General features: G+C 41.9%; 1 protein-coding gene across 4 annotated transcripts in view; it reads left to right on the top strand.

Moving 5' to 3' along the window:
- Nucleotides 1-23,167, top strand: part of FAM114A1 (family with sequence similarity 114 member A1) — a 78,081-nt gene extending 54,914 nt beyond the window's left edge. For 3 of the 4 annotated variants that reach the window (XM_009447506.4, XM_009447507.4, XM_024356066.2), the window contains 6 exons: nucleotides 6,213-6,304; nucleotides 8,426-8,587; nucleotides 9,653-9,792; nucleotides 13,141-13,213; nucleotides 18,388-18,441; nucleotides 20,878-23,167. In XM_009447506.4, coding sequence (XP_009445781.2) covers nucleotides 6,213-6,304; nucleotides 8,426-8,587; nucleotides 9,653-9,792; nucleotides 13,141-13,213; nucleotides 18,388-18,441; nucleotides 20,878-20,979 — 623 coding nt within the window. In that variant the 3' untranslated portion in view covers nucleotides 20,980-23,167. The remainder of the gene's footprint in view (nucleotides 1-6,212; nucleotides 6,305-8,425; nucleotides 8,588-9,652; nucleotides 9,793-13,140; nucleotides 13,214-18,387; nucleotides 18,442-20,877) is intronic. The other variant, XM_016951450.4, reaches the window with a different exon arrangement.
- Nucleotides 23,168-26,005: the final 2,838 nt, after the last annotated feature.

Below are 26,005 nucleotides of genomic sequence, written 5' to 3' on the forward strand. Positions count from 1 at the left end.
TGCATCTGCTCTTGTTACAGGAGCTGGTCACATTGATTTATAAGACTCTCTTTCACTGGGCGGGAACTCCTATTGTTCCTCTGGTGTTCGGCACAATCCCTGGCACATCACAGGCATACAATAAATGTGCATGCATATAGTCAGATAAACAAAGACTGCAATGTGCTAAGCAGAGCCCTGATGACTAGAGTTTATGCTGCCACTTTTTTTTTTTTTTTTTTGAGATGGAGTCTCGCTCCATTGCCAGGCTGGAGTGCAGTGGCGTGATATCGGCTCACTGCAACCTCCACCTCCCAGGTTCAAGTGATTCTCCTGCCTCAGTCTCCTGAGTAGCTGGGATACAGGCGCTTGCCACCACGCCCAGCTAATTTTTGTATTTTTAGTAGAGACAGGGTTTCACTATGTTGGCCAGGATGGTCTCGATCTCTTGACCTCATGATCCGCCTGCCTCGGCCTCCCAAAGTGCTGGGATTACAGGCATGAGCCGCCTTGCCTGGCCTATGCTGCCACTTATAATTTTTATCTGCATGTGAAAGTTATTTAGTGTGATTAATGTTGATGGTGGGCAAATCTTTCCCTGAATTTTTTTGTATATTTTTCTTATTCCTTTTAATTTATAGGTGTAAGAGTTCGGGTATATTTGCAGGTGTCCTACGCTCTACCTAAAAAGTTCAGTTCTGACAAAGGCTGTACCATTTTCTGACAGTGCACCAGGGTATGCTACGTCAGGTTGGCAACCACACTTCCCAATAATCTTCCACCCAGATGATAACTTGACCCCAAGGAGATTAGAACTTATTTTATGAGAAGCAAGGCTTCCTTAAGAGGGGAAAACTTATTCTCTGAGTTGGGCATGGTTAATGATTCCTTTAGGTTGTCCATTTGGGAGCAGAAGAGAGTAAAACATTTGCTATGTACTTGAAGAGAGATTTCTTACTGATGTCATAACCACCGACCCACAGTTGTTTTGTGTAGGTTATGCTGAAAGGTCAGACAACCTCAGAGACAGGTCTGGCTTCTCCTAGGACCTTTGGAAGGGTCCCATTTGAAACATTTTCACCATTTTCTTGCTATATGGCATTAAACAAGTTATATACCCTTTCTGAAATGCAGTATCTTCACTTGTAAAATGGAGACGATATATATATATCAGGTTCAAGAGCTGTTGTAGGGGGTCATGATAGATAATATATCTAAAAACATGTATTACAGTGCCTGGCACACAGAACTGCTCGAAAATGTTAGCTGTGCTTATTACTTAAAGTGCTAGCACAGTGCCAGGAAAAAGTAAAGGTGCAATAAAGTATAACTTTCATGTATTATTATGCTCGTTGTTATTACCTGGCATGCAAAGTAATGAGAATGTGCATTCTTAAATCGCTGGCAGTGTTTTGTGCCTGATGTGTTACATTCTTTTAATCAAAGCTCTGACACAAGAGTTCAAATGCTTGAGCCTTGATGTTCAGGGCGAAATTATTCTAGGCATTCAGAAACTGTCATTTAGACACCCTTTCCCTCTTTAGCTCCACACACTGACCTTACATGCCTTCAGCTTAATGAGATTTATGCTCATTGCATCAAAATAAAAGAATCAATTATACTGAAGCATAGAAAGAGGCCGTATCAGAGACAGTTGGGAATCATGTTTTTGAGCATTAGTATGTTCCTCCCAGAGTCACAAAGGATGACAGCCTTGTCTTTGTTTTTCTAATGAAGAAACTAAAACACTAGCTGTCAAAGGTCATGTAGCTCGCCTTGTGGACCCAGGATGAACTAATAGATGCCCCTTTCCCAGACTAGCAATCACCAAAAAGAATCAAGCTATTTCTCTTCAAGAGTCATGGTGTCTGAGGTAGACCTTGGTCCTATTAAGGGTGTCATTTAGAAAGGACAAAAAGAGAATCCCAGATTCCCCCCAACATCAAGGAGATATTGTTGCCAATGCAACTAAAGAAATATTGCATCCCCAACTGGTGCTATTCCTTGGAGGGGAAACTTAATTTCAACTTAAATAGAAAATGTTGCTGTAAGTGATGTGTTCTAGTCTTAGTTAGACCTTCAGTAAATTCAGTTTCTTTAAATACACATTCACATATACACATAGAAAAACCTGAAGTGCTGAACAGCATGCTTTAGCAATGGTAGGTTTGCCTCGCCTTAATTTGACAAAACCCTGTTATCTCCCATAATATATCAATTTTCCCAAGAGGGCATCTCCAGATTTTCAAAACACTGTTAATGTTAATTAACTTAATTTAATAAATAAATGTCCTTCAGAAACTTAATGAAGAACTGGGAGAAAAGAATAGACGTTGTCATTAAATCAATCCAATTATCGAGTGTCACAACTCCAGAAAGGTTCAGGGATTATGCAAAAGCTGTCGTAAGGAATCTTTGCAGTGGGGGAAATCCAGGAGCAATCCAGCAGAAAATCTAGGAGCAAAATTCTGGAAGAAAACTGAGCATTTTCATCCATTTTTTTCCTTGTAAGCATTACGTTCCTAAAAGCCTCCTAACAACTAAATAATTTATTTGGTACTCTCAGAAAATGTAATAAACTATCATTTTTTAGATGAATTTAATATCGGTCTCCTCTGCATTTAATAATGTTAGCTAATGATTTGCATGTTTATTTTTCCAGCAAAGTGTAATTTTATCACACTGCCATAGATCCCTTAATGTGATTTACCATGGCTGAGAAGAGATTTTAAAAGGCCATTTTCTATTTTTATTGCTTCGGTGAAGATCTTCTCGGCCATGTGTACAGACCAAGAGTTGTAGTAATAGGTATTGTTTGTTGCAATATTTATTATCATCTGTTTTTATCAACCTCCATTTTTCTCTATGTTTTTTTTTCCAAAATAGTTTCTAAAACTTGCTGTGTATGTTTTACAGAATTAATACACCTTTAAAAGCTGGAGCTCTACAAAGTGCTTGTATCTTAATTTAGTGTTGATTCCTCCCAAATACTTTTAATCTCCCTATGTTTGTATCAGTGTAGCACATAATTTGTTTACATAAAACTTCGTGTTTACAAAACACTTTCACGTTTGTTGCAGTATTTGGTCCTTATAACAGCTGTAAAGAGGAGATGAGTGGGTTTTATTGTCCTCAATTTTCAGAGGAGGCAGTGGAAGCTGAGGAAGCTCTGTGACTGGCCCCAGGCCACAGAACTACCAGATGCAGGAGCTGGGTAGAATCCATGCCTTCCAAGTCCCAGCCCAGAACTCTCTGTGCTCTGCAACACTGCCTCATACAGAGTGAGGGGCAGGCAGTTTGGGAAGAGACCTTGTCGATGCTGCCCAGGTGTGCCCAGCCCCTCTCACTGTCCTTCCCTGGGGAAGACTAGACCAAGACCTCTGCCCAGCAGAGAGAATCTCAGCTTCTGATGGAATCAATCTAGCTCTCTAGCTCTGTCTCTCTCTCTCTTCCCCCCTTTTTTTTTTTTCCAGATAGAGTCTCATTCTGTTGGCCAGGCTGGAGTACAGTGGTGCAATCTCAGCTCACTTCAACCTCCGCCCTCCCGGGTTCAAGTGATTCTCCTGCCTCAGCCTCCCAAGTAGCTGGGATTACAGGCACGTGCCACCACACCTGGCAAATTTTTGTATCTTTAGTAGAGATGGGGTTTCACCACGTTGGCCAGGCTGGTCTCCATCTCCTGACCTCAAGTGATCCAACCACGTTGGCCTCCTAAAGTGCTAGGATTACAGGCGTGAGCCGCTGTGCCAGGCCCTCTGTATCTATCTCTGAGACTGTCTCTCTATCTCTGAGACTGTCTAGCCCTCCAGCTCTCCCTTTGTGTGATTAATGCATTCTCTTTCTTGAAGGCTCTGTTCAGGCATCACCTCCTCCAGGAACCCTGCTTCACACCCCTCTGAGAACTGGATTATATGCTGCAAAAGCCCCCTTAGAGCACTTCCTTCTTTGGGTTAAAATGATTTGCTTGTTGTGGCTTCATCATGAGCAAAGACAGCTGTCTCTGCCTCCTCCCTGCGCATACCTGCCTCACTCTGCTGCAGCCACGCTGACGCCCTTGCTGCTCCCATGGATGAACCAGGCATACTCCCTCCTGGACTCTACTCTTGCTGCACTGCAGCTGGAAGGCTCTTCCCCCCTGACATCTTGTAGCTGGCTCATTGCTCTCCTCCTCTAGCACATTACTCAAATGTCACCTTCTTAGTTAGCTTCCCTCCTGTCTTAGTCCCTTCAGGCTGCTATATCAAAATACCATAGACTATGTGGCTTATAAACAACAGAAATCTATTTCTCACAGCTTTGGAGACTGTAAAGTCGAAGCTCAAAGTGCTGGCAGATTCTGTGTCTAATGAGGGCTCCTGATCTCTGGTTCACAGCTGGTGTCTTCTAGCTGTGTCCTTACATGGTGGAAGGGACCAGCTAGCTCCCTGGGGCCTCTTTTTTTAGGGCACTAATCCGGTTCATGGGGGGCTCCCCACTTCATGATCTAATCACACCCCCAAAGCCTCACCTCCTATTATCATCACATTGGTATTAGGTTTCAAAATATTAATTTGGAGAGGACAGGGGCATTCAGACCACAGTACCTCCTGTTTAAAACTCCTAAACCCCAGCTAGCCCTGTTTATACTTCTCCATAAAACGTATCCCTTGACGTTGATGTTATTTACTTATCTGTTTAGTTTTATTTTCTTTTGTTTTTTGAGACAGAGTCTTGCTCTGTCACCCAGGCTAGAGTGCAGTGGCATGATCTCCGCTCACTGCAACCTCTGCCTCCCAGGTTCAAGTGATTCTCCTGCCTCAGCCTCCCGAGTAGCTGGGATTACAGGCGCCCGCCTCCGCGCCCGGTTAATTTTTGTATTTTTAGTAGAGACGGGGTTTCACCATCTTGGCCAGGCTGGTCTCAAACTCCTGACCTCATGATCCACCCATCTCGGCCTCCCAAAGTGCTGGGATTACAGGCGTGAGCCACCGTGCCTGGACTACTTATCTGTTTTGATTATTGATCTGTTTCCCTCATGAGAATAGATGAGTTATAGGTAATAATAAGCGGATCTAAGCTAAATGTTTTGAATAAATACCTACAAGCTATGCCAGGCTATCTTCGTGGGCTGCAGATCAACCATTTTGTCCATAAAACAGAAAATAGCATCTCCAGACAAGGGCTGGATGCAGTGTTTCTCACATGGCTTAGTCCCCTCTTCAAGGCTCTGCCTTCCCCCACTGGCATAAGCCACAGTATTTTCTTCTTAGAGAGTTCTGAGATCATGTAGTCAGGTGAGATAAATGATGCTTTTATTCTCCCCCAAACTGGTAATAAATCCATGTGGAATCCATTCTTTGGCACCTTTCAGAACTGTTAAAAATGGCATGGCCTTGCAGATACTTTAAAAGAGAAAAATAAGATTGTAATCTTTAACAATCTCTTTATTGCCCACAATGATCCTAATTTTTTTATTTTATGATATTTGATATTTTAATACATATACTGTTATATATTAATATATCATATTATATATTAGGCAATGTATTAATAAATTATTCTGTAAATATTCATTTTAGCACCTATGATATGTGAGGTATTGTGTTAGATGCTCTAGGATTCAAGAGTGAGCAGAAGAAATACTGTCTCTGTCCCTCAGTAGCTTCCAGGGTGAAAGGAAGACAGATCATTAAGAAATATTGTAGGACCAGCCAGGTATCCTAGGGAACCTTGGGAAATTTCTCCAGAGAGATGGTTGAGACTAATTTGGTTTATTCAGCACTGTGGCTCTGTGGACATAAAAGGGCACCTGGGTATCATTAGGGTTGCAGTGCTAAGCATAACAATATCGAAGTCATAAATATGATGTTGTCCCAGGTCTCTTAGGCCTGAGAAAGGTCATGCCTTTGTTCATCCCAGTCCTTCTTTCAGCAAATAGCTGCTGACCACCTATAGCTGTGAACAAGACAAGCGAGGTCCCTCCCTGACCTCTTGTTGCCTTTAGGTTGTCCTGGGGGTGTCCCTGCTGGAGCTGCCAAACAGCAAGACTTCAGCGGCCCTGCACCCGGATGCATCTGCTGCCTCACTGCCATGCTCACGAATGGAAGACATTCATCTTTGCCCGGCGGCTGGCGGGCAGGCTGCTACAACCTCCACTTAGTCTACCCCAGCTGCAGGCTGTAATGTTGGGGGAGCTGCCACATCCTGAAGGATGAAAAATAAATCACGCTTCTTCTGTCGTGTTCTATTTCTAGGCTTAGAGGAAAAGGGAGAAGAATTTGCTCGCATGCTTACGGAGCTTCTCTTTGAATTACATGTGGCGGCCACACCTGACAAACTCAATAAGGTCAGCACTGTCTGATTTATAGTTTCTGGTTAAAAAAAAAAAAAAATGCAGGGGAGAGTCTCTGTTGTAAAGTTCCAGAGATGCACCTGAAATGGAAAACCCCCAAATCTTATGTGGCATAGTGCCGGGAGAGGAGTTTGAGGTCAGTAATTAAGATTTGAGGAGGGGCTGGGCGCGTGGCTCACGCCTATAATCCCAGCACTTTGGGAGGCCAAGGCGGGTGGATCACCTGAGGTCAGGAGTTTGAGACCAGCCTGGCCAACATGGTGAAATTCCATCTCTACTAAAATACAAAAATTAGCCAAGTGTGGTGGCGCATGCCTGTAATCCCAGCTACTCGGGAGACTGAGGCAAGAGAATCACTTGAACCCAGGAGGCCAAGGTTGCAGGGAGCTGAGATTGTGCCACAGCACTCCAGCCTAGGTGACAGAGTGAGACTCTCTCTCAAATTTTAAAAAAAGGAAAAAACGAAAAGATTTGAGGAGGCAACATAATGGAATGTGGTGGTGGAGAACATGCTAGACTGTGTCATGAGATCTGCATTTTAGTTATAATTTTACTAGTAATTACCTTGTAACCTTGAATAAGTCACTTACCTTTTCATGGCAAAATAGAATGTTATGTCGGAGCAGTAGTTATCATCAGGTTAGGGCAGGGAAAAAGGATGCAGAATCACCAAGAGGCTTTTTTCAAATTTCACCCCACCCCCCTTCTAAAGAAACATGCCAGAATTAGGTAGAGAGAGGCACGTCAGCCAGGTAAACCCCACAGTTCCTCCCACCTGGAGCACAGGGGCTACATCATGTCTAAGACCATTCCAGCTTTAACAATCTGGGTTCCTCTAATAATACCACAGTGTGTTTTGCAAGTTAGTACAAGGTCTTGCTGTGAAGTTCCTTTAGAGGCCATGATCATTAATTACTTAAAACTGCATGATGTTTTTCCATTCTCTCTCTCTCTCTTTCTTTCTTCTTTTTAGCAAGCAGTGGTTTACATAGGTACTCACTTATCCAGGTGGGTGAGGAAAAGGGCAGAATGAGGAGGTGAGATGAGTAATTTCTTTATCTCTGATAGGGGTCACTGATTCTGGCAGGTCAGTGACTTGAACACAGTGGGAAATTGCCTCATTCATCTCCGTGCAGCACCTTGCCACTGCTCAGAGGGGGCATGTGGTGGCTCTGAGATTCCACTGGCTTATTTGCTTAAGGTTAAATCTTTGTCTGTAATAGAGGACACACTGAGGACAGTTTTGTTGGGTTTTCTCTCCCCAGATCTTCTTGCTGTTAACTCACCATTCAACACTCTGATATTTTTAACTTTGGCGTGTAAGATTTAACGTGAGAAGTAAGTTTAGTGTAAGCCCCAAAACAACTTTTACTTAAGCAAACAGCTTAAACTATAATGATAAAATTGGAGTGAGTCTGCCCCTTCGTTCTAAATTCAGGGAATAACAGGCAGGGGAGGAGGTTTCTGATTGTTTAATTTAGCCATGATTTTGCAGGGCACAGAGTGCGTAAACTGCACTCATGTGAAATTAAACTAGACACAGAGCAGCAGCAGACCTTTCCAGCAGCGCTTCTCTTCTCCCCCTTGAGGGTGGAAGACCTGTCATGAATCAAGAAACGCAGAGCCCTTCTTCACCTTCCCAGCATGATACATTATTAGGTTCACGAAACATGAAGAGCTTCCTGAGATGTATCAGATGAGGACATTTGCTGTAGCCGCGGCCCCATGGCTCAATTTCTAACACATATTTTTAAAAATACTATTGTTCTTTTATAGATGGTCATGAAAAGTGAAAAATATACTATAGATTTTTCAATGTGACTGTCATTTTTATTCTTATCCGAATATCATTTTTAAATGCTTTTTGAAGAGTCCTCAGGCCTGCATTGTTCTTTCCATACCTTCTGTTCTGTCCTTCTTTTCTACTTTATATTTACCAGAAAGCAACAACAAGGTTATCTTTTTAGGGGGTTGAAAAATTGCCCCGTCATCCTCCAAACATACAGAGATCCATTCTTGAAGGCTTAGAGACACTTGATTCTAGTCTTGGGGTTGGAATGACTTAGTTTCCATATTTGCATCATAAAAGGATTGTTTGGTTGGGGACCTCTGCAGGCCATGAAGAGGGCTCATGACTGGGTGGAAGAGGATCAAACCGTGGTGTCAGTAGATGTGGCAAAAGTGTCCGAAGAAGAAACAAAGAAGGAAGAACAGGAAGAGAAATCTCAAGACCCTCAAGAAGACAAAAAGGAGGAAAAGAAAACTAAGACCATAGAGGTAAATTCATTCTAGATTGTCCGCCTACAAGGTAATAAGAGTGTGTTCATTTTATTAGCAGCTTAATTTTAATTGAGGAGAGGCCATTTCTTTTTCATTTGTTCCATATTATAGAAATATAAGTAGGAATGCAATAAACACTGAAATTTCTCTATGCCAAGATCATTCATTGTTCAACACAGATTTTGTCACTTTTCTCCATAGCTTTACAATTATAATTTAAAGGGACAAAAATCTTTAGGAACATAGTTGATTTACCTTTACAGTAGAATTTCATTTTATATGCAAATATGTTACTATAAAATGTCTTTATGCCTCATAACTAATGAGGTAATTGAAGCCTTTAAAAAAATTCACTGCCATAGCTTTTATTCTGTAATTTAATAAATTTATGTCTGCATAATTTATATCCTGCCTATGTTCAATAAAGGAGTTTGTAGTAACTTCATCTTACACTGAGTTTTAATTTTAAAGAAAGTAACTTTTTGGCCGGGCATGGTGACTCCTGCCTGTAATCCCAGCACTTTGGGAGGCCGAGGCAGATGGATCACCTGAGGTCAGGAGTTTGAGACCAGCCTGGCCAACATGGTGAAACCCTGCCTCTAGTAAAAATACAAAATAATAATAATAATAATAATTAGCAGGGCGTGGTGGCGTGTGCCTGTACTCTCAGCTACTTGGGAGGCTGAGGTAGGAGAATCGCTTAAACCTGGGAGGTGGAGGTTGCAGTGATTAGATCACTGTAAGGAAAAATATCCATTGAGCTCTGTTCATTCAGCCAGCCTTCCACACACCTTCTTTAGCACCTGCCTGTTTTGTACCCAGCATTGCTGTAAGCACTGGATATGCAGCTGTGAACAGACTTGCCACATCCCTGGGGGCCTTACGGCCCTTCCTAGCAGCATTACACTCAAAGTCTTAGATATGTTCGTAATCTTCAGGTTAATTATTTCATGTATATTTGGGGTATTTTTGAAAGAATTATATCACTTCTAATGTCACAGCATTTTTTAAAAAAAGCATCTGCTCAGTAAAAAATTTCTTGCTTGTGTCTATTCATTTCAGGAATTATACATGTTGTCCATTGAAAGTCTGGCGGAGGTAACAGCGCGCTGTATTGAGCAGCTTCATAAAGTAGCAGAATTAATTCTTCACGGACAAGAAGAGGAAAAACCAGCTCAGGACCAAGCAAAAGTTCTAATAAAGTAAATAAATGTTACTTTAAATTCTTATTTTCCCAGTTTTATATATAGGTACCATTCAGATACACACATACACACCCACACCCTCTAAGCCACTAGAAGATTCAGATTTCTTTTTGTTTGTTTTTGTTTTTTGTTTTGTTGAGATGGGATCTCACTCTGTCACCCAGACTGGAGTGCAATGGCATGATCATGACTCACTGCAGCCCCAAACTCCTGGGCTCACGTGACCCTCCCGCCTCAGTCTCCTCTGGAGTTGGGACCACAGGTGCGTGCCACCACATCCAGCTAATTTTTTAATTAATTGCAGAGACCAGGCCTGGCCGTGTTGCCCAGGCTGGTCTTGAACTCCTGAGCTCAAGCGATCCTCCTGCCTCAGCCTCCTAAAGTGCTATGATTACAGGCATGAGCCACCATACCTGGCCAAAGATTCAAATTTCAAGTCAACCAATTCCATTGTTCTACGGTCATCTTAAGAAATAAGGATTTTTTTGTTTTTTTTTTTTTTGGAGACAGAGTCTCACTCTGTCACCAGGTTGGAGTACAGTGCCACGATCTCAACTCACTGCAACCTCCGCCTCCCAGGTTCAAGTGATTCTCCTGCCTCAGCCTCCCGAGTAGCTGGGATTACAGGCACGCACCACCACATCCAGCTAATTTTTGTATTTTTAGTAGAGATGGGTTTTCACCATGTTGGCCAGGATGGTCTCCATCTCTTGACCTTGTGATCTGCCTGCCTCGGCCTCCCAAAGTACTGGGATTACAGTCGTGAGCCACCACGCCCAGCCAGAAATAAGGATTTCTTTAACAAATGCATTATGTTAGCAAGAAGAAGAGTTAACTAGCCATTCTAGGAATTATTTATGAAGAGATTTAAGGGAAAACACACTAAATCATTGCATGAGGCATGAAAGTGCTTATTTAATAGATCAAAGTCTTAGAAGTAAAACCTTTGGAGGGTAATTACATTTCCAACATAGACATGAATAGAGAAAGGACACTTTAATGTAACTTCTAGCTAGATTCACAAAATAGGCAAATACACTCCACTGCTCCTGGGGACTTATACCAGGTCTCCATGTTCCGAACTCCGGTGATGATGGTCACTAATATTAACCAGTTCACTGTGGGTTGTATGTGTGCACGTATGTGTTGTCCTATATCATGTTCTTCAATAAATAATAGCTATTATCATTAGTTTATTAAGTAAAATTAAAATATATGTGTAACATATATGAATATGCAATCTAGTGAATATACATGAAAATAGTTGATATGGAGCATTCATGAAAATAGTTGGTATGGAGCTGAAAAATAAGCCTTTAACTTTTATGCACATGGCTGTATACTGTGATGTGGAAAATTAACATAGGCCTAAGTACCCTCGTGTTATTAGACAGACACAGGAGCCAAAATAGAGCCCCTGAAAATTTCCAGGAATGGACACACACAGGTCTCAGCACACTCAATTTGCTAGCTAACTAGTCTTTGCTTATTACTGCTTTGACATTGTCGGTTGGGGAGTAAGTTTTTAGTGGAAAGATCTTCCAAAAAGTCAGCATTAGTGTCTTTGTACTGGCGGCATTTTTCCTCACTTGTAAAGATCCGTCATCTAGTCTAGATTTCCATATCTAAAAATATAAAAATCAAAGTTATTATAAGAACCACAGAATCCCCACCTTAATATTCCTAGAAAGAATATGCACTTGACTAAACATTTAGAAGGAAGAGGAAAGGACAAAGTCAGGGAAGTCGAAAATGCTGAGGACAATCTGTAGGTACTGGTTTATCTTTGCAGTATGAATTGGAAAGAAGAGGGCCAAAGTTCAGAAGCCCCTAGGTATGGATAGTGACCTTACTCTTTGCTCCTTTCTGATTCCTAGCCCTGATTGTCCTGACCTTACCAAGCTGCACCCAGTCCCTGATTTGCCTGTACAATAAGTGCCTCCCTACCCACCTGCCCAAGAACATAGACTGAATGGCTCTGGGATATCTCCTGGCTTTACTCTTGGCCCTTTCTGCAGAAAAGTTTTGGATGGATGGGTGGGTGGGTGGATGGATGGGTGGATATAGCTCATAAAACCTATATATATTAGATAAGGCCTCTTTTATCAAAGCAAAACTTACCTCTACTGACTTTACTAGATATTTTAACATATAAGATTCTTAACTTGGGGTTATCATTCCCATAGCATTTTAATCACTATTCATGAGTGCTGTATGCACTAACTGATAGAAAAATATCAGACATTACCTACATTATTAGGTAATCAGATTGTTTTCAGTTTTTGTCATCATCCATAGTGTTAGGATAAATGTTGTTTTTGTTAAATATTTGTGTGTATCTTGCATTGTTTTCTTGGGATAAAGTTCTAGAAGTGGAATGCCAGCATAAACTTGGAATTTTGATATCAGTATTAAAAACACATTCTACATATTGTACAGGATCTTTATTTTGAAGCATATAATAAAAACATAATCAAACTATCCAGAGACACCTGAGTTTGAATCCCTCCTCTTCTGCATGTCCTAAGCAGGTTACCTAACTTTCTTACTTTTTTTTTTTTTGAGATGGAGTCTTGCTCTTGTTGCCCAGGCTGGAATGCAATGGCATGATCTCGGCTCACTGCAACCTCCACCTCCTGGCTTCAAGTGATTCTCCTGCCTCAGCCTCCCAAGTAGCTGAGATTACAGGCGCCTGCCACCACGCCCAGCTAATTTTTCGGTATTTTTGGTAGAGACAGGGTTTCACTATGTTGGTCAGGCCGGTCTTGAACTCCTGACCTCCGGTGATCCACCCACCTCGGCCTCCCAAAGTGCTGAGATTACAGGCATGAGCCACTGTGCCACCTAACTTTCTTAAATGTCCGATTTTCCATCTATATAAAATGGAAATAATAATATAACCCATAAGGTCACCCTGAGGATTAAATATGATTAGGCACACAAAAGTGCTTAACATAGTGCCTCAGTGAATGTTCATGATTATTTTGAAATGACCAAAAAGCTGGAAACCAGCCATCTGGCCAGAGTGTATAAGCTCTACACATGTGGAGCTCAAGCCTGGTATTTTCCTGCACATGGTTTTGATTCCAAAAGAGGTCAAGTGAGTTGGATGATTATTCTTTAATTAAGCATGGAAAGAAAACCAGGATTAGATTAAACTGTGATTGTGAATCATGGAAGATGATTAAGGAAAACCGCCTGACTGCACATTTCTGTAGAGCATCTTCAAGCGTGTGTGGCATTCTTTTAAATGTCATAGTGAATTAGTATCAGAAATGGTCGTGACAGTTAAATTATTTTACCTTATTGAAAACATCCAAGCCTTTTTTTTTTTTCTTCTTTCAGATTAACTACTGCAATGTGCAATGAAGTGGCCTCCTTATCAAAGAAGTTTACGAATTCTTTAACCACTGTTGGGGTAAGATTACAGTCTTGAATTTTTTTCACCTTTTTAAAGGGAAGTATGTCTGTGAGGAAATGTGGAGATGCAGCGCCTTCTTTAGTAGCTCCATAAAACTGAAGCTATGCCATGATGGAAGCTGAAGTCAGGCCAAGAGTAACTTCTCTAAGGACAGGCAGCTTAGGACTCTCCTGACTGGGTTCTAGCCTTGAATCTGCCATCTCAGTCTTACAAGATGTTGGGTGAGTGAGTTTTCAAACCTCTGTGGACCTTATTTTCTTTGTTTTTGTTTGTTTGTTTGTTTGATTTTTGTTTTGTTTTGTTTTTTTTTTTGAGACGGAGTTTTGCTCTGGTGCCCAGGCTGGGGTGCAGTGGCGCGATCTCGGCTCACTGCAAGCTCCGCCTCCCAGGCTCACGCCATTCTCCTGCCTCAGCCTCCCAAGTAGCTGGGACTACAGGCGCCCGCCACCACACCCGACTAATTTTTTTATATTTTTAGTAGAGACAGGGTTTCACCGTGTTAGCCAGGATGGTTTCGATCTCCTGACCTCGTGATCCGCCCACCTCGGCCCTGCAAAGTGCTGGGATTACAGGCGTGAGCCACCGCGCCTGGCCTGTTTGTTTTTTTTAAAGTGTCAGATGCAGGTTCCTTTTATTACTTAATATCTGTGATGTATGTAATTCAGAATCTCTGGTAAAATTATTAATTTTGAATATTCACTGTTGCCCTCAGAGCCTACTTTATAAGCCATGCAAGATAAGAGTTTTCATTTTTTTTTTTTTTTTTTTTGAGACTGAGTCTTGCCCTGTCGCCCAGCCTGGAGTGCAGTGGCACAATATCGGCTCACCGCAGCCTCCACCTCCTGGGTTGAAGCGATTCTCCTGCCTCAGCCTCCAAAGTAGCTGGGATTACAGGCACACGCCACCACGCCCAGCTAACTTATGTATTTTTAGTAGAGACGGGGTTTCACCATGTTGGCCAGGCTGGTCTTAAACTCCTGACCTAGTGATCCACCTGCCTCGGCCTCCCAAACTGCTGGATTACAGGCATGAGCCACCGCGCCTGGCAGAGATAAGAGTTTTCTTTGCTTCATTGTGGCACTTGACTTTAACCAAAAGAAAAAAATGTTACTGATTGGCTCAAGTGTTTCTATTATCAGGGTAACAAGTCTGAAAGGCTCAGCATTCACTTGGAGGCGTGGCCTCTGGTTATTTTCTTTGGAAATCAGTCATGTTATATAGCTTCACCTTAGTAGGCGCAGAGAAAAGTGGAAAATATTCCCTTTCACCTTCCTGTTTTTTCTCTTTAAAACACTGGATGCAAAGTCTAATGATGTTCTCCATGAGAAACAGCAGGTTTACTTCTTATTCTAATTAGGTTGTTTTCTCGGTTTCAAGTATATTAGTTTCCTAGGGCTGCTCTAACAAAGTACCATAAACTGGGTTATTTTCTCGTGGTTCTGGAGGCTAGACATCTGAAAGCACGGTGGTATCAGGGCCTTGATCTCTCCAAAGCCTCTAGGATTCTTTCTTGCTTCTTCCAGCTTCTGGTAGCCCCAGGTGTTCCTTGGCTTGTGGCTGCAAAACTCCAGTCTCTCTCTGTGTCTTGACATGGCTGCTTTCTGCCTGTGTCTCCACATCACCTTCCCTCCATGCATGTCTGTGTCAAGATTTCCCTCTGCTTATAAGGCCACCAGGCCTATTTGGTTAGCGCATGACCAATATGACTTCATCCTAACTTATCACACCACCAACAACCCTATCTCCAAATAAGGTCACAGTCTGAGGTGCTGGGGGTTAGGACTTCAATATGTCTTTTTGCAGGGTACACAATTCAAACCATACCAGGAAGCAACAGAAACACATTCTAAAAAATTTAGACAGAAAGGAGGCTTTATGAAAGGCAGTGGGGGAAATGAACCGCTGTGGGGACCCAGCACCAGAGCTCAGGCACACTCTTTTTTTATTTTTTGGAACCGTGTCTCGCTCTGTCGCCCAGGCTGGAGTGCAGTGGCGCAATCTTGGCTCACTGCAGCCTCTGCCTCCCAAGTTCAAGTGATTCTCATGCCTCAGCCTCCTGAGTAGCTGGGATTACAGGTGTGGGCCGCCACTCCCAGCTAACTTTTTTGTATTTTTAGTACAGACAGGGTTTCACCATGTTGGCCAGGCTGGTCTCAAACTCCTGACCTCAGGTGCTCCACCTGCCTCGGCCTCCCAAAATGCTGGGATTACAGGTGTGAGCCACGGCGCCCGACCTACACATACTTTCTCTAATGTGCTGCTATTAATGTGACTCAGTGACAGCAGTTCCTAACCCTGTGTCTTTCCATTCAAATTCCTGGTTCCTGGGTGAAAAGGTTTGAATAGCTCATCAGCATGGGTCACATGTCCACCTTGGCTTCACTCAGCAGCACCTGGGGACAGTGTCTCATTGTGCAAACCTGCAGACCTACCTGGCTTCTGGGGCATGCCCCCTCCTCCTCCTCAGGCCAAGAGCATTTCTAAAAAGATGAGAAATGACCATGGACCTGGCTGTCACCCAAAAAGACACCTGTCCCCCACACTTCTGTCAGTGACTCTGTGAATAAGGGGTGAGCTACACACTGCCTATTCATTCTGCTGTCAAGAAATCTGACCTGCTTCTCCTATTTTGTAAAACAACACCTTTTATGTTTGTCTAATTTCAGGCCTTCAGCAATAGAGCTTCACTGTATACAAGCAGAATGACAAGGGAGGTGGAAGCTCATTGATATGATAGGCTGGACAAAATGCATTTGCACCCTCGTGTGGTCCAAGTTACCTGATATCCATGGACTTTGATATAAACACTAGGCTTGCAGAGAGGTGCGAGGTCTTAATCAAGATGGAATAGCCTTGGTGACACCCGTTCCTAAGGCTCTATTGCACCCTCTTGTTACCCTTTTCACAGTTTACTAGGTGAGGAAACGGAGGCCTAGAGGGGTGAATTGATTCACTCAAGCCTCTCAGTAGATCTCCTAATTCCCAGTTGGTTATCCACCAGATACATCAGATAGACACCAACTCTTTGGTTCTCTGTGTTTGTTTAGGCTTGAGAGTGTGAATGTCTGTGTGCATGTTTGTATTATATTTTGCATAATATGTGTTAAATATTAATTTACCTACTAGTATTCATGGTATTGCTTTCCATTCCTTCTGCATATTGTATCCCAGCACAGTGCTTCTCAAACTTAAGGTGCACATGGATCAATTGGAGATGTTGTTAAAATGAAGATTCTTATTCAGTAGGTCTGGGATGAGGCTGAGATTCTGTATTTCTAGTAAGTAGTCAGGTGATGACAATGTTCCTGATCCATGGCCCATATTTTATGTAGCAAGGCTGTGGCAGATGGCTGTGCACTTGAACTTTCATATATATTTATATGTACACACACACACACATACAAGTGTTTGCATGAACAAAATCGGGACCACACAGGTTATCATTATGGGGAAGAAAAACCTGAATCTAAAATAGAATTTAGAAAGGCCATCTCACCACAGCAATACCTCTGATCTTGTGCTGTGATGAATCATTTACATCAAGTCAGTGTTTCTGTTCTCTAAAGCAGCCATTATTCATAACTTGAAGTTAATGAGTGTGTATTGCTCTCTAGACTCTATTTAAATTGCTTGCACACCTCATTGATTCTGAAAACCAATGTCATCTTATTGCCCTCATTTGATTATATTTTAGAGTTTATTGATAATCAAATAAACATGAAAGCAAATACCATAATGGATTTTCTGGTTACTTACTAAAATGACTGGGTTTTTAAAGAGGTTTCTCCCAAGGCTCCATCATGATTTCCCCTGGAAGACATTACTTCACCCTCAGTAGAGTAACGTCAATGAAAGTGGGCTGCTCTGGGAAGATATATTTAATTTATGTATTTTTGTTTACTCTGAACTCTTCCAGGTACTATAAGAGAAGCTGACTTATTAAGATTGCATCCTCTCTCTCTCCAATCCCTTTAATGGTTTATGGTCTAAGAGTAGATTGAACTCTTAGACAGAGAAGACTATTGATTGATAGACCGATAGCATAAGCAAAGATAATGATACCAACTCTGCCTTTCACTTTCATTTTTTTTTTTTTTTTTTTTTTTTTTGTTAGACGGAGTCTTACTCTGTCACCCAGGTTGGAGTGCAATGGTGCCATCTCGGCTCACTGCAACCACTGCCTCCTAGGTTTAAGCAATTCTCCTGCCTCAGCCTCCTGAGTAGCTGGGATTACAGGCACCTACCACCATGCCCAGCTAATTTTTTTGTATTTTTAGTGGACACAGGGTTTCGCCATGTTGGCCGGGCTGGTCTCAAACTCCTGACCTCAGGTGATCCACTCACCTCGGCCTCTGAAAGTGCTGCGACTGCAGGCTTGAGCCACCACACCTGGCCTGCCTTTCATTTTTTGAGCCCCTGCTTTATACCAGGCACTGTACTCTCTGCTTTATGTATATTTGCATTTTTCAAATGTGGATCTGCAGACCTGTTTTCAAGTTATATTTAAGAATGTCTTAATTTTGCTGCTCTTCTAGAAGATGCCCTATAACCAAGTTTCTATGTTTGCATTTAAAAGAAGAAAGAAAGAAAAAAAAGGAGTAGACCAGGGCTTAGACTAGGTTAGGTGAGTGAGGGACTTAACTCACCTGCAAAATGGAAGGAGGCCCAAAAAAGAAACAGAAAAAAACCTCAGGAATCTAGATAGATATTTTAATGAAATATATTTTAAAATAAAAGTGCCAAAATATTATGATCATCAAAATATCAAAATTTTAAGTAAAGACAGCATCCACTCTGCCTACACAACTCAACCTCCCTCACTTCACTCTTATCCCAGACCTGCTACAAAATTTACATAGTGAAAAAGGTCTCGGTTTCAATTTCTAGCTATGTGACCTTAAACAAGTTACTCAACCTTTCTGATCCCTATTCTCTCCTCTTTAAATTCGGGTTATCATGATACCTGCCTACCTCCTAGGATTTCCGTTGCAATTAAATGAGACTAAAAAGGTGCAGCAGCGGGTATGAAGCCTGGTCTGTAGGAAGCATTCTGCTTCCCCTCCTCTTCCTCTGCAAGAGATCCCTCAACAAAGCTAGTGTATTACATTTTACGTGGCAAGCCTTGTAGTATGAGCACCTAATCTGTCAATTTCATACTTCTGATTCCACAGAGCAACAAGAAGGCCGAGGTCCTTAACCCCATGATCAGTAGTGTATTGTTAGAGGTAAGTGGCCTCTGGAGAGAAAGTGCTTCTGAATCAAAGTAAATGTTAGAACTACTTTTTTTTTTTTTTTTGCCTTTCTTCCCCCACAGCAAATGTTATTGCAATTCTGAATCTCATCATCAGGTCTTTTTTGAGTAAATTTGTGTAGCTCAACCAGCTGTAAACCCTCTGATGAAGCAACAATACCTAATTTTCAAGAATTCCTGATTATAAAAAGAAATGCTAAGCTTGCACGTTATTTCTGTCACTGTTTCCTCCAGCAGAAGCAGATTTCTGCTGCCAAATTTGACACTAGATTTAACACTATGATTATTGGCTGCAATGAGGGGTTATTGCTCATCGGTGATTTTCATAAAAATGGGCATTTCCTTCTATTTAGAATAACCTTTGGTTTAGCTGGGTCTAATGTCCAAGCTGGCAACAATGACAAGGAGAATGTTTAGCCTATGCCCAGTCAATGACAAGGGACACCATCTTCTGTGACTTCTCACTCTGTGGCCTGCCCACTCACTAGGACTTTGCAGCATCAGTTGTGTTGATATAAAGCTGCCCCAACCAACACTGCTGTGTCTTTGCCAGAAATGGTAGCCTAAGAGAGAAGAGGTCCAGGAAGATTTCTCATTCTTGAATCATAGGCACTGTGTTCTACCTGTAGAGGAAAGGTAGAAGATTGGTAGAGGAAAATCTTCTGTTAGGGGCTAAACTATAAGTAACAGCCACGGGGCACCCAGCTGAAGGCACAAGGTGTTAACAAGCTAAGTTTGAACATGGGCAATGCATATATCATAGGATTTTGCTTTCTGAAGTGGCTCCATTGCAAAATTTGGAAATTACAAAAGTTCAGGAGGGCTACTGTATTAGTCCAATTTCACACTGCTGATAAAGACATACCCGAGACTGGGCAATTTACAAAAGAAAGAAATTTAATGGACTCACAATTCCACGTGGCTGGGGAGGCCTCACAGTCATGGTGGTAGGTGAAAGGCACATCTCACATGGCTGCAGACAAGACAAGAGAGCTTGTGCAGAGAAACTCCCCGTTATAAAACCATCAGATCTCATGAGACTTACTCACTATTACGAGAATAGCACGGGAAAGACCTGCCCCCATGATTCAATTACTTCCCATCAGGTCCCTCCCACAACATGTGGAAATTGTGGGACTTAAAATTCAAGATGAGATTTGGGTGGTGACACAGCCAAACCATATCAGCTACCTATATATTTATATCATTGTTTTGGGGACTTGTACCTTACTGTTAAGGAAAACGACAAAGGTACAGAAATAACTAAGTGATGGCACTGAATATTATTGTTTAGGATGCGGCCGCACAGTGGGATGGCATCAGCCAGAAGGAATAGGAGCTGTAGGGGCAGGTCTTGGAGGAACAGACATAGCTAAGAGAAAACCCTGGCAGTCAGAGGCAGAATGTGGTACAAGAAAAATCTCTCCCTTGGCCACCCAGAAGGCCTAAAATTAACTTACCATGTCAGGTATGAGAAATATGAGGTCAAATGTTTTTTCCGTTTCCCCAATAGATGTTTTCACATGTTTTAGTTACCCTAACCTTTAAATGGCCTCTCCATCCAATACTGTGTGTTAGTGCACCACAAAACAGGAATAATAATTTCAGCTATCCCAACCAAACATAAAGTACCATGCATAGGAGGATAACAGTGTTCAAGTTTGCCATGAATAACTGCCCAATAGTATCTCCAGTTAGCTTTATGTTGACCATTCTTGCTTATCTATCTGTAGGGTGGGACAAACTGAGCTCCTTCATACAGTGTTTTTGTGTTATTTCAGGGCAGTAGGGTTGATCTGGGAAAGAGATAGATAAGACAGGACATACCCTGGGCCAAGAAAGTACACACACTGATGGATCTTAAAAGTCCATAGAAGTGGCTCATGCCTGTAATCCCAGCACTTTGGGAGGCCGAGGTGGGCGGATACGAACTCAGAAGATCAAGACCATCCTGGCCAACATGGTGAAACCCTGTCTCTACTAAAATACAAACAAATTAGCTGGGCGTGGTGGTGCACGCCCGTAGTCCCAGCTACTCGAGAGGCTGAAGCAGGGGAATCGCTTGAACCTGGGAGGCGGAAGTTGCAGTGAGCCAAGATCGTGCCTCTGCACTCCAGCCTGACGTCAGAGCAAGACTCTGTCTCAAAAAAAAAAAAAAAAAAAAAATTCCATGAAAATGATTTGCCTCATTTTGAGTGAATTATTCTCTCTGTTAGTATAGATAATTGAGAGCTGGACATGCCCCATCCAAAAGCATGTGTTTACACTTGCTTTAAGCACCAATATTGCAAGATAAATATAATCCAATATTGGGGGGTGGGTTGAAGAGTGGGAACATTATCCAATTGGAAGTATTGTCAAGGTTGAACTATGAAAATAACCCTTCAACCTCATTTTTCTCCTCTCACAGGGCTGCAACAGTACAACGTACATACAGGATGCCTTCCAGCTGCTGCTGCCTGTTCTGCAGGTCTCACATATCCAGACCAGTTGTTTGAAAGCACAGCCGTGACCTGGCCAGACTCCATCTAGTTAAAGGAGACAGCTGGCCGCCTTGCCTCAATATATACCATTTAAGGGGATGTTCTCTGTGCGCCTGGCCACAGACATCCATTTGAGGACACTACAAGCAATTTTGCACAGACAATATTGAGAATGCAAATTTAGAGAGAGTTATCATTTCTCTCAATGTGTATAATTGTTTTTACAAACAATTGTGTTTTCTTTATGTTAATTTAAACTTACACAGCTTATATTGAAAATTTCCTTTCATCTGAAATTTATTTACAAATATTCGTGTTCATTTTCCTGGTTAAGCATGCTATATTTAGAAACTCATGGGGAGACCTTAGACTTTTGTTTAATCCTTTATGTTTCAACCTTTAAATGTTCCATTCTTATAGTATTACTTTAAATCAATTCTAAAACTGAACTTTGTTTTGTTACATAAATGTTGCAGGCAAAAATAACACTACTTATAGATTTTACCTATTATGGTAAAAAATAGGAACATATTGTCATTCTTTTTTTTTTTTTTTTTTTTTTTGAGACAGAGTCTCACTCTGTCGCCAGGCTGGAGTGCATTGGCACAATCTCGGCTCACTGCAACCTCCGCCTCCTGGGTTCAAGCGATTCTCCTGCCTCAGCCTCCTGAGTAGCTGGGACTACAGGCGTGTGCCACCACGCCCAGCCAATTTTTTTTGTATTTTTAGTAGAGACAGGGTTTCACCATGTTGGCCAGGATGGTCTCGATCTCCTGACCTCGTGATCTGCCCGCCTCAGCCTCCCAAAGTGCTGGGATTACAGGCTTGAGCCACCGTGCCTGGCTGGTCATTCATTCTTGCAACAAGCATTTATTGAGCACCTACTGTGTGCTCACAGTAAAGAAACGTGATCTTATCCCAGTAGAGGTAGATATTCTGAAAAAGAATAATTCTTACACTGCTTAAAACAGGGGTCCCCACCCCCAGGCCACAGACCAGTACCAGTCCATGGCACTGGTTAGGAACCAGGCCACACAGCAGGGGGTGAGCGGTGGGTGAGTGAGCACAGCTTCATCTGTATTTACAGCTGCTCCCCAGAGCTTGCATTACTGCCTGAGCTCTGCCTCCCGTCAGGTCAGCAGCAGCATTAGAGTCTTATGGGAGTGCGAACCCTGTTATGACCTGCACATGCGAGGGATCTAGGTTGTGCACTCCTTATGAGAATCTAATGCCTGATGAATCTAATGCCTCATGATCTGAGGTTGAATAGCTTCGTGCCGAAACCATCCCCCACCCCCATCCCGCTACCCCGAGTCCGTGAAAAAATTGTCTTCCATGAAACCGGTCCCTGGTACCAGAAAGGTTGGGGACCACTGGCTTAAAATACCAATAAATTTTTGAACCTTAAAAACTTTGAAGAACAAGGTAAATTGGTGTTTTATTTAATGTCCTACCCTTTAATTTGTTGCATTTTCCTATACTCTTTACACTATTTTATCCCAAACTATGTATATGAGGTGAAAATATATATGAAAAGGGATACTGAAGAATATTTAGTTTAAAATTAATTTCTTATGATCACGAGCACATGATGGCATAATTACAAAGCTTGGAAGTATTCAAATAGAAAATCAAAGGTGTTTCAATACAGCAGAATCCCAGGACTGCATTTTAAAATCGCCTCACAGATCACACTCGCTGGTGGCAAATATCATCATCGTTGCTAAAGGACAGAAAATACTGATGTGTGTTTTAACTAACTGGTATATCGATCCATGGGAGGCTGCACAGAAGACCCTGCAGCCAGGAGGGGCATTGTCAGTGGCTGCTTCTCCTGAGCTCCACGCCTTCATTGCAGCTGCATGTTCTATACAATACACCCGCTTCACAGCCCCGTGGACATCCCTACAGGCACTGTCATGTGAAGCCTTGCCTAGTAGTTCTCTCCAGGGCAAATGAAGCTCACAGTTTTGCAAGGTGGAAACCTCTTATTCACATTTGCTTTGATTCCCCGATGGAGTAGACTGCCTTTGTTCCATACAGGCAAAGTAAGGGTATTTTAATATCATCCTACTTCTTATTAGCATTTCATTTGTCTATGTACTGTATTTCATTTGTATGTCTCCTGAAACATCCAAATAGAGAGCATAAGAACACTTTATGTACAATATCTGGAAAAAAATTACCTGAGAAATCAATTAAAGATTTTTCCCCTTTTCTGATTGCCAGAAATGTTTTTATTAAGTCTAGAGAATGATTAACTGATGAAAATGTTGCATTTACCTCTTCATCAATTTTAGACTTTTTATGTGTAGGGCAGAGGAAATGATATAGATTTACAATTTCTTCACATCAATTTTTTGTTGTTTTTTGTTGTTGTTTTGTTTTTTGCATCAGATGGGTTTAGATATTAAGTGGAAACATAAAAGAGAAACAAGTGGCAGAGCTCAGTGGCTCACACCTGTAATCCCAGCACTTTGGGAGGCTGAGGTGGGCGGATTACCTGAGGTCAGGAGTTCGAGACCAGCCTGGCAGACATGGTAAAACCCCGTCTCCACTAAAAATACAAAAAAAATAGCCGGATGTGGTGGCTCGCGCCTGTAGTCCCAGCTACTCGGGAGGCTGAGGCAAGAGAATCGTTTGAGCCTGGGTGGCAGAGGTTGCAGTGAGCCAAGATGCACCACTGCACTCCAGTCTGGGCGGCAGAGGGAGATGCCGTCTCAATTAAAAAAATAAAAAGAGAGAAAAAAAGAGAAACAAGCATTTCTCAAGGAGCTAGAATCCTAGACTTAGACTTTAAGCCTAACTGCACCTGTGTAGTGCGTGCATAGCAAAAACTTTAATGATAAAATGAAATATAAATGTTTAAAAGAATAAGAGATAATCATTCAAAAAGAAGTGGTTGGTGTCATTGGCGTTGCACTTATCTTCTAATGCTGGAATGCCTAAGGTTGCCAGGTGAAGACAGGCTGAGAGATGATTCCCTGGGCCTAGTTCCATAGTCTGTGAATTACATTATTTAAGAGAGAATAATCACTTAAAATAGATCCACCTTCCAGGATTTCTTACAGTACTGTTTTTCACCACCACTTTTAAATAATTGCTTCTTTGCTTTGCTTTAAAATCTGGCAAAGCGCAGGATCCAGATCTGTGCAAATGTCAGTCAGTTACTAAATGAATGATTTAACAGGCTTACCTTGGAAGTTTTTTATTCCTTCAATAATCCTTTACATAAATTGCATTCATTTCATTCTATGCAATTACCCTGAACAAGCGTGCCAGTTTTTTCTTAACATCAAGTGCAAAATCAGTTCTAGTCTAAATAATGAATGTAGGCCTGTGCCTGTGCCTTATTAAATAAGAAGCATCAAAAGCGGATCTCAAAATCAAAGTAAAATGAGTTCAAGAAAAACTGCTTTCAGGTATTGATACAGACGGATCGAAAGGGCAAAACTGAGCCCCAAATCTTAAAGCATAGGCCTTAGTTTAAATATTATACCCCACCAAGAAGAGAAGGCTCTGTTTTCTCTGAGTGTCACCCTGGACTGCACATCAAGCTCATAGCTAAATGAGCAGTGTGATGAGCTGAGGCCCTGGCAGGGGTGAGTGAGGATGTGCTACAGCCTCAGCAATACCAGCTGAGGAACTATGGACCTCAGATGAGGGCTCAAAGGGGTTGAAGGAAGTTCAGCCTTCGGCAGGCTGAAGTAAAGTGCTGAATACAAGGTAGAGGCCTGAATAGGGAAATAAGAGAGTTCCTTTGTGGTTTGTAGAAATTAGCTTCCCCAAGGTGCTCAAATACCTGGGAAGTCACCTTCTGCACAGGCGGGCCACGGTGTTTTCATGTTAGAAATAAAGGCAGACAGATTCCAATCACAGCCATCCCGGAGGTCCAGGATATAACATCTCAGGAAAGCAATTTAGCAACAATTTGAAATGAACATTTAATTTCTCATCTTTCCTAAAAACGTGTGTGTGTGTGTGTGTGTGTGTGTGTGTGTGTGTGTTGAACAGATGGGGTTGATCATAATACATGACTTCAAATGATTTAATTTTTTATAAAAGCAATTATTTTTCAGGGTCAAGCTAGTTTTTTCTATAATGTAAAAACTGCCCTTTGATCTTCCTCCTAAGTAAGCGTGCCCTACATTTTGATATGCAGATCCAGGCTTCAACTTGGTGTCTTAAATTACTGTGTTTGCAAAGGCTCATCAGAAGAGATCATACTGAAAATCCATTTTAGAACTTCAGTTTCGCTCTGGTTTTGTAGTTGATTAGAATTCATAACACCATAGGAGTCTATTCAGACCAGCCATTCTTCCCATAAAAGAAAAAAAGGATATAGTTAACCATGTGTTGTATTTTTCTAGATTATCTCATCACTTATGCAAGTTTATGTTCATTTTCTGTATGTCCATCTGTGCTGGATGGTGCACTAGAATATCTACTATTATCCAATTCTGAGGAAAGATATTCTATTTTTTTCTTTCTTTCTTTCTTTTTCTTTCTTCTCTTTCTTTCTTTCTCCTTTCTTTCTTCTTTTTTCATTTTTTTTTTCTTTTGAGACACACTGTCACTCTGTCCCCCAGGCTGGAGTGCAGTAGTGCAATCTCGGCTTGCTGCAACCTCTGCCTCCCAGGGTCAAGCAATTCTGCCTCAGCCTCCTGAGTAGCTGGGATTACAGGTGCACACCACCACACCCGGCTAATTTTGTATTTGTTTAGTAGAGACGGGGTTTCACCATGTTAGCCAGGCTGGTCTCGAACTCCTGAGCTCATGTGATCTCCCCACTTCAGCCTCCCAAAATGCTGGGATTACAGGTGTGAGGCACCACACCTGGCCTATTTTTTTTTTCTTAGACCCTGAAAATAATCTGAATTATTCTACCCTTTGAACATTTTACCTTTACCAATGATTAAATTATTATACCCCAAACAGTAGGAAATGTCTTAATGGTATTTCTGCTATTTCTGGTGTCTGGGGTCATCATAGACTGGGAATAGAAGCTGATTAGGGAGGATCAGAATTTTGTGTTGAGATTTAAACTACATTTAC

This window comes from Pan troglodytes, chromosome 3, assembly GCF_028858775.2.
Source record: "Pan troglodytes isolate AG18354 chromosome 3, NHGRI_mPanTro3-v2.0_pri, whole genome shotgun sequence".
NCBI lineage: Eukaryota > Metazoa > Chordata > Mammalia > Primates > Hominidae > Pan > Pan troglodytes.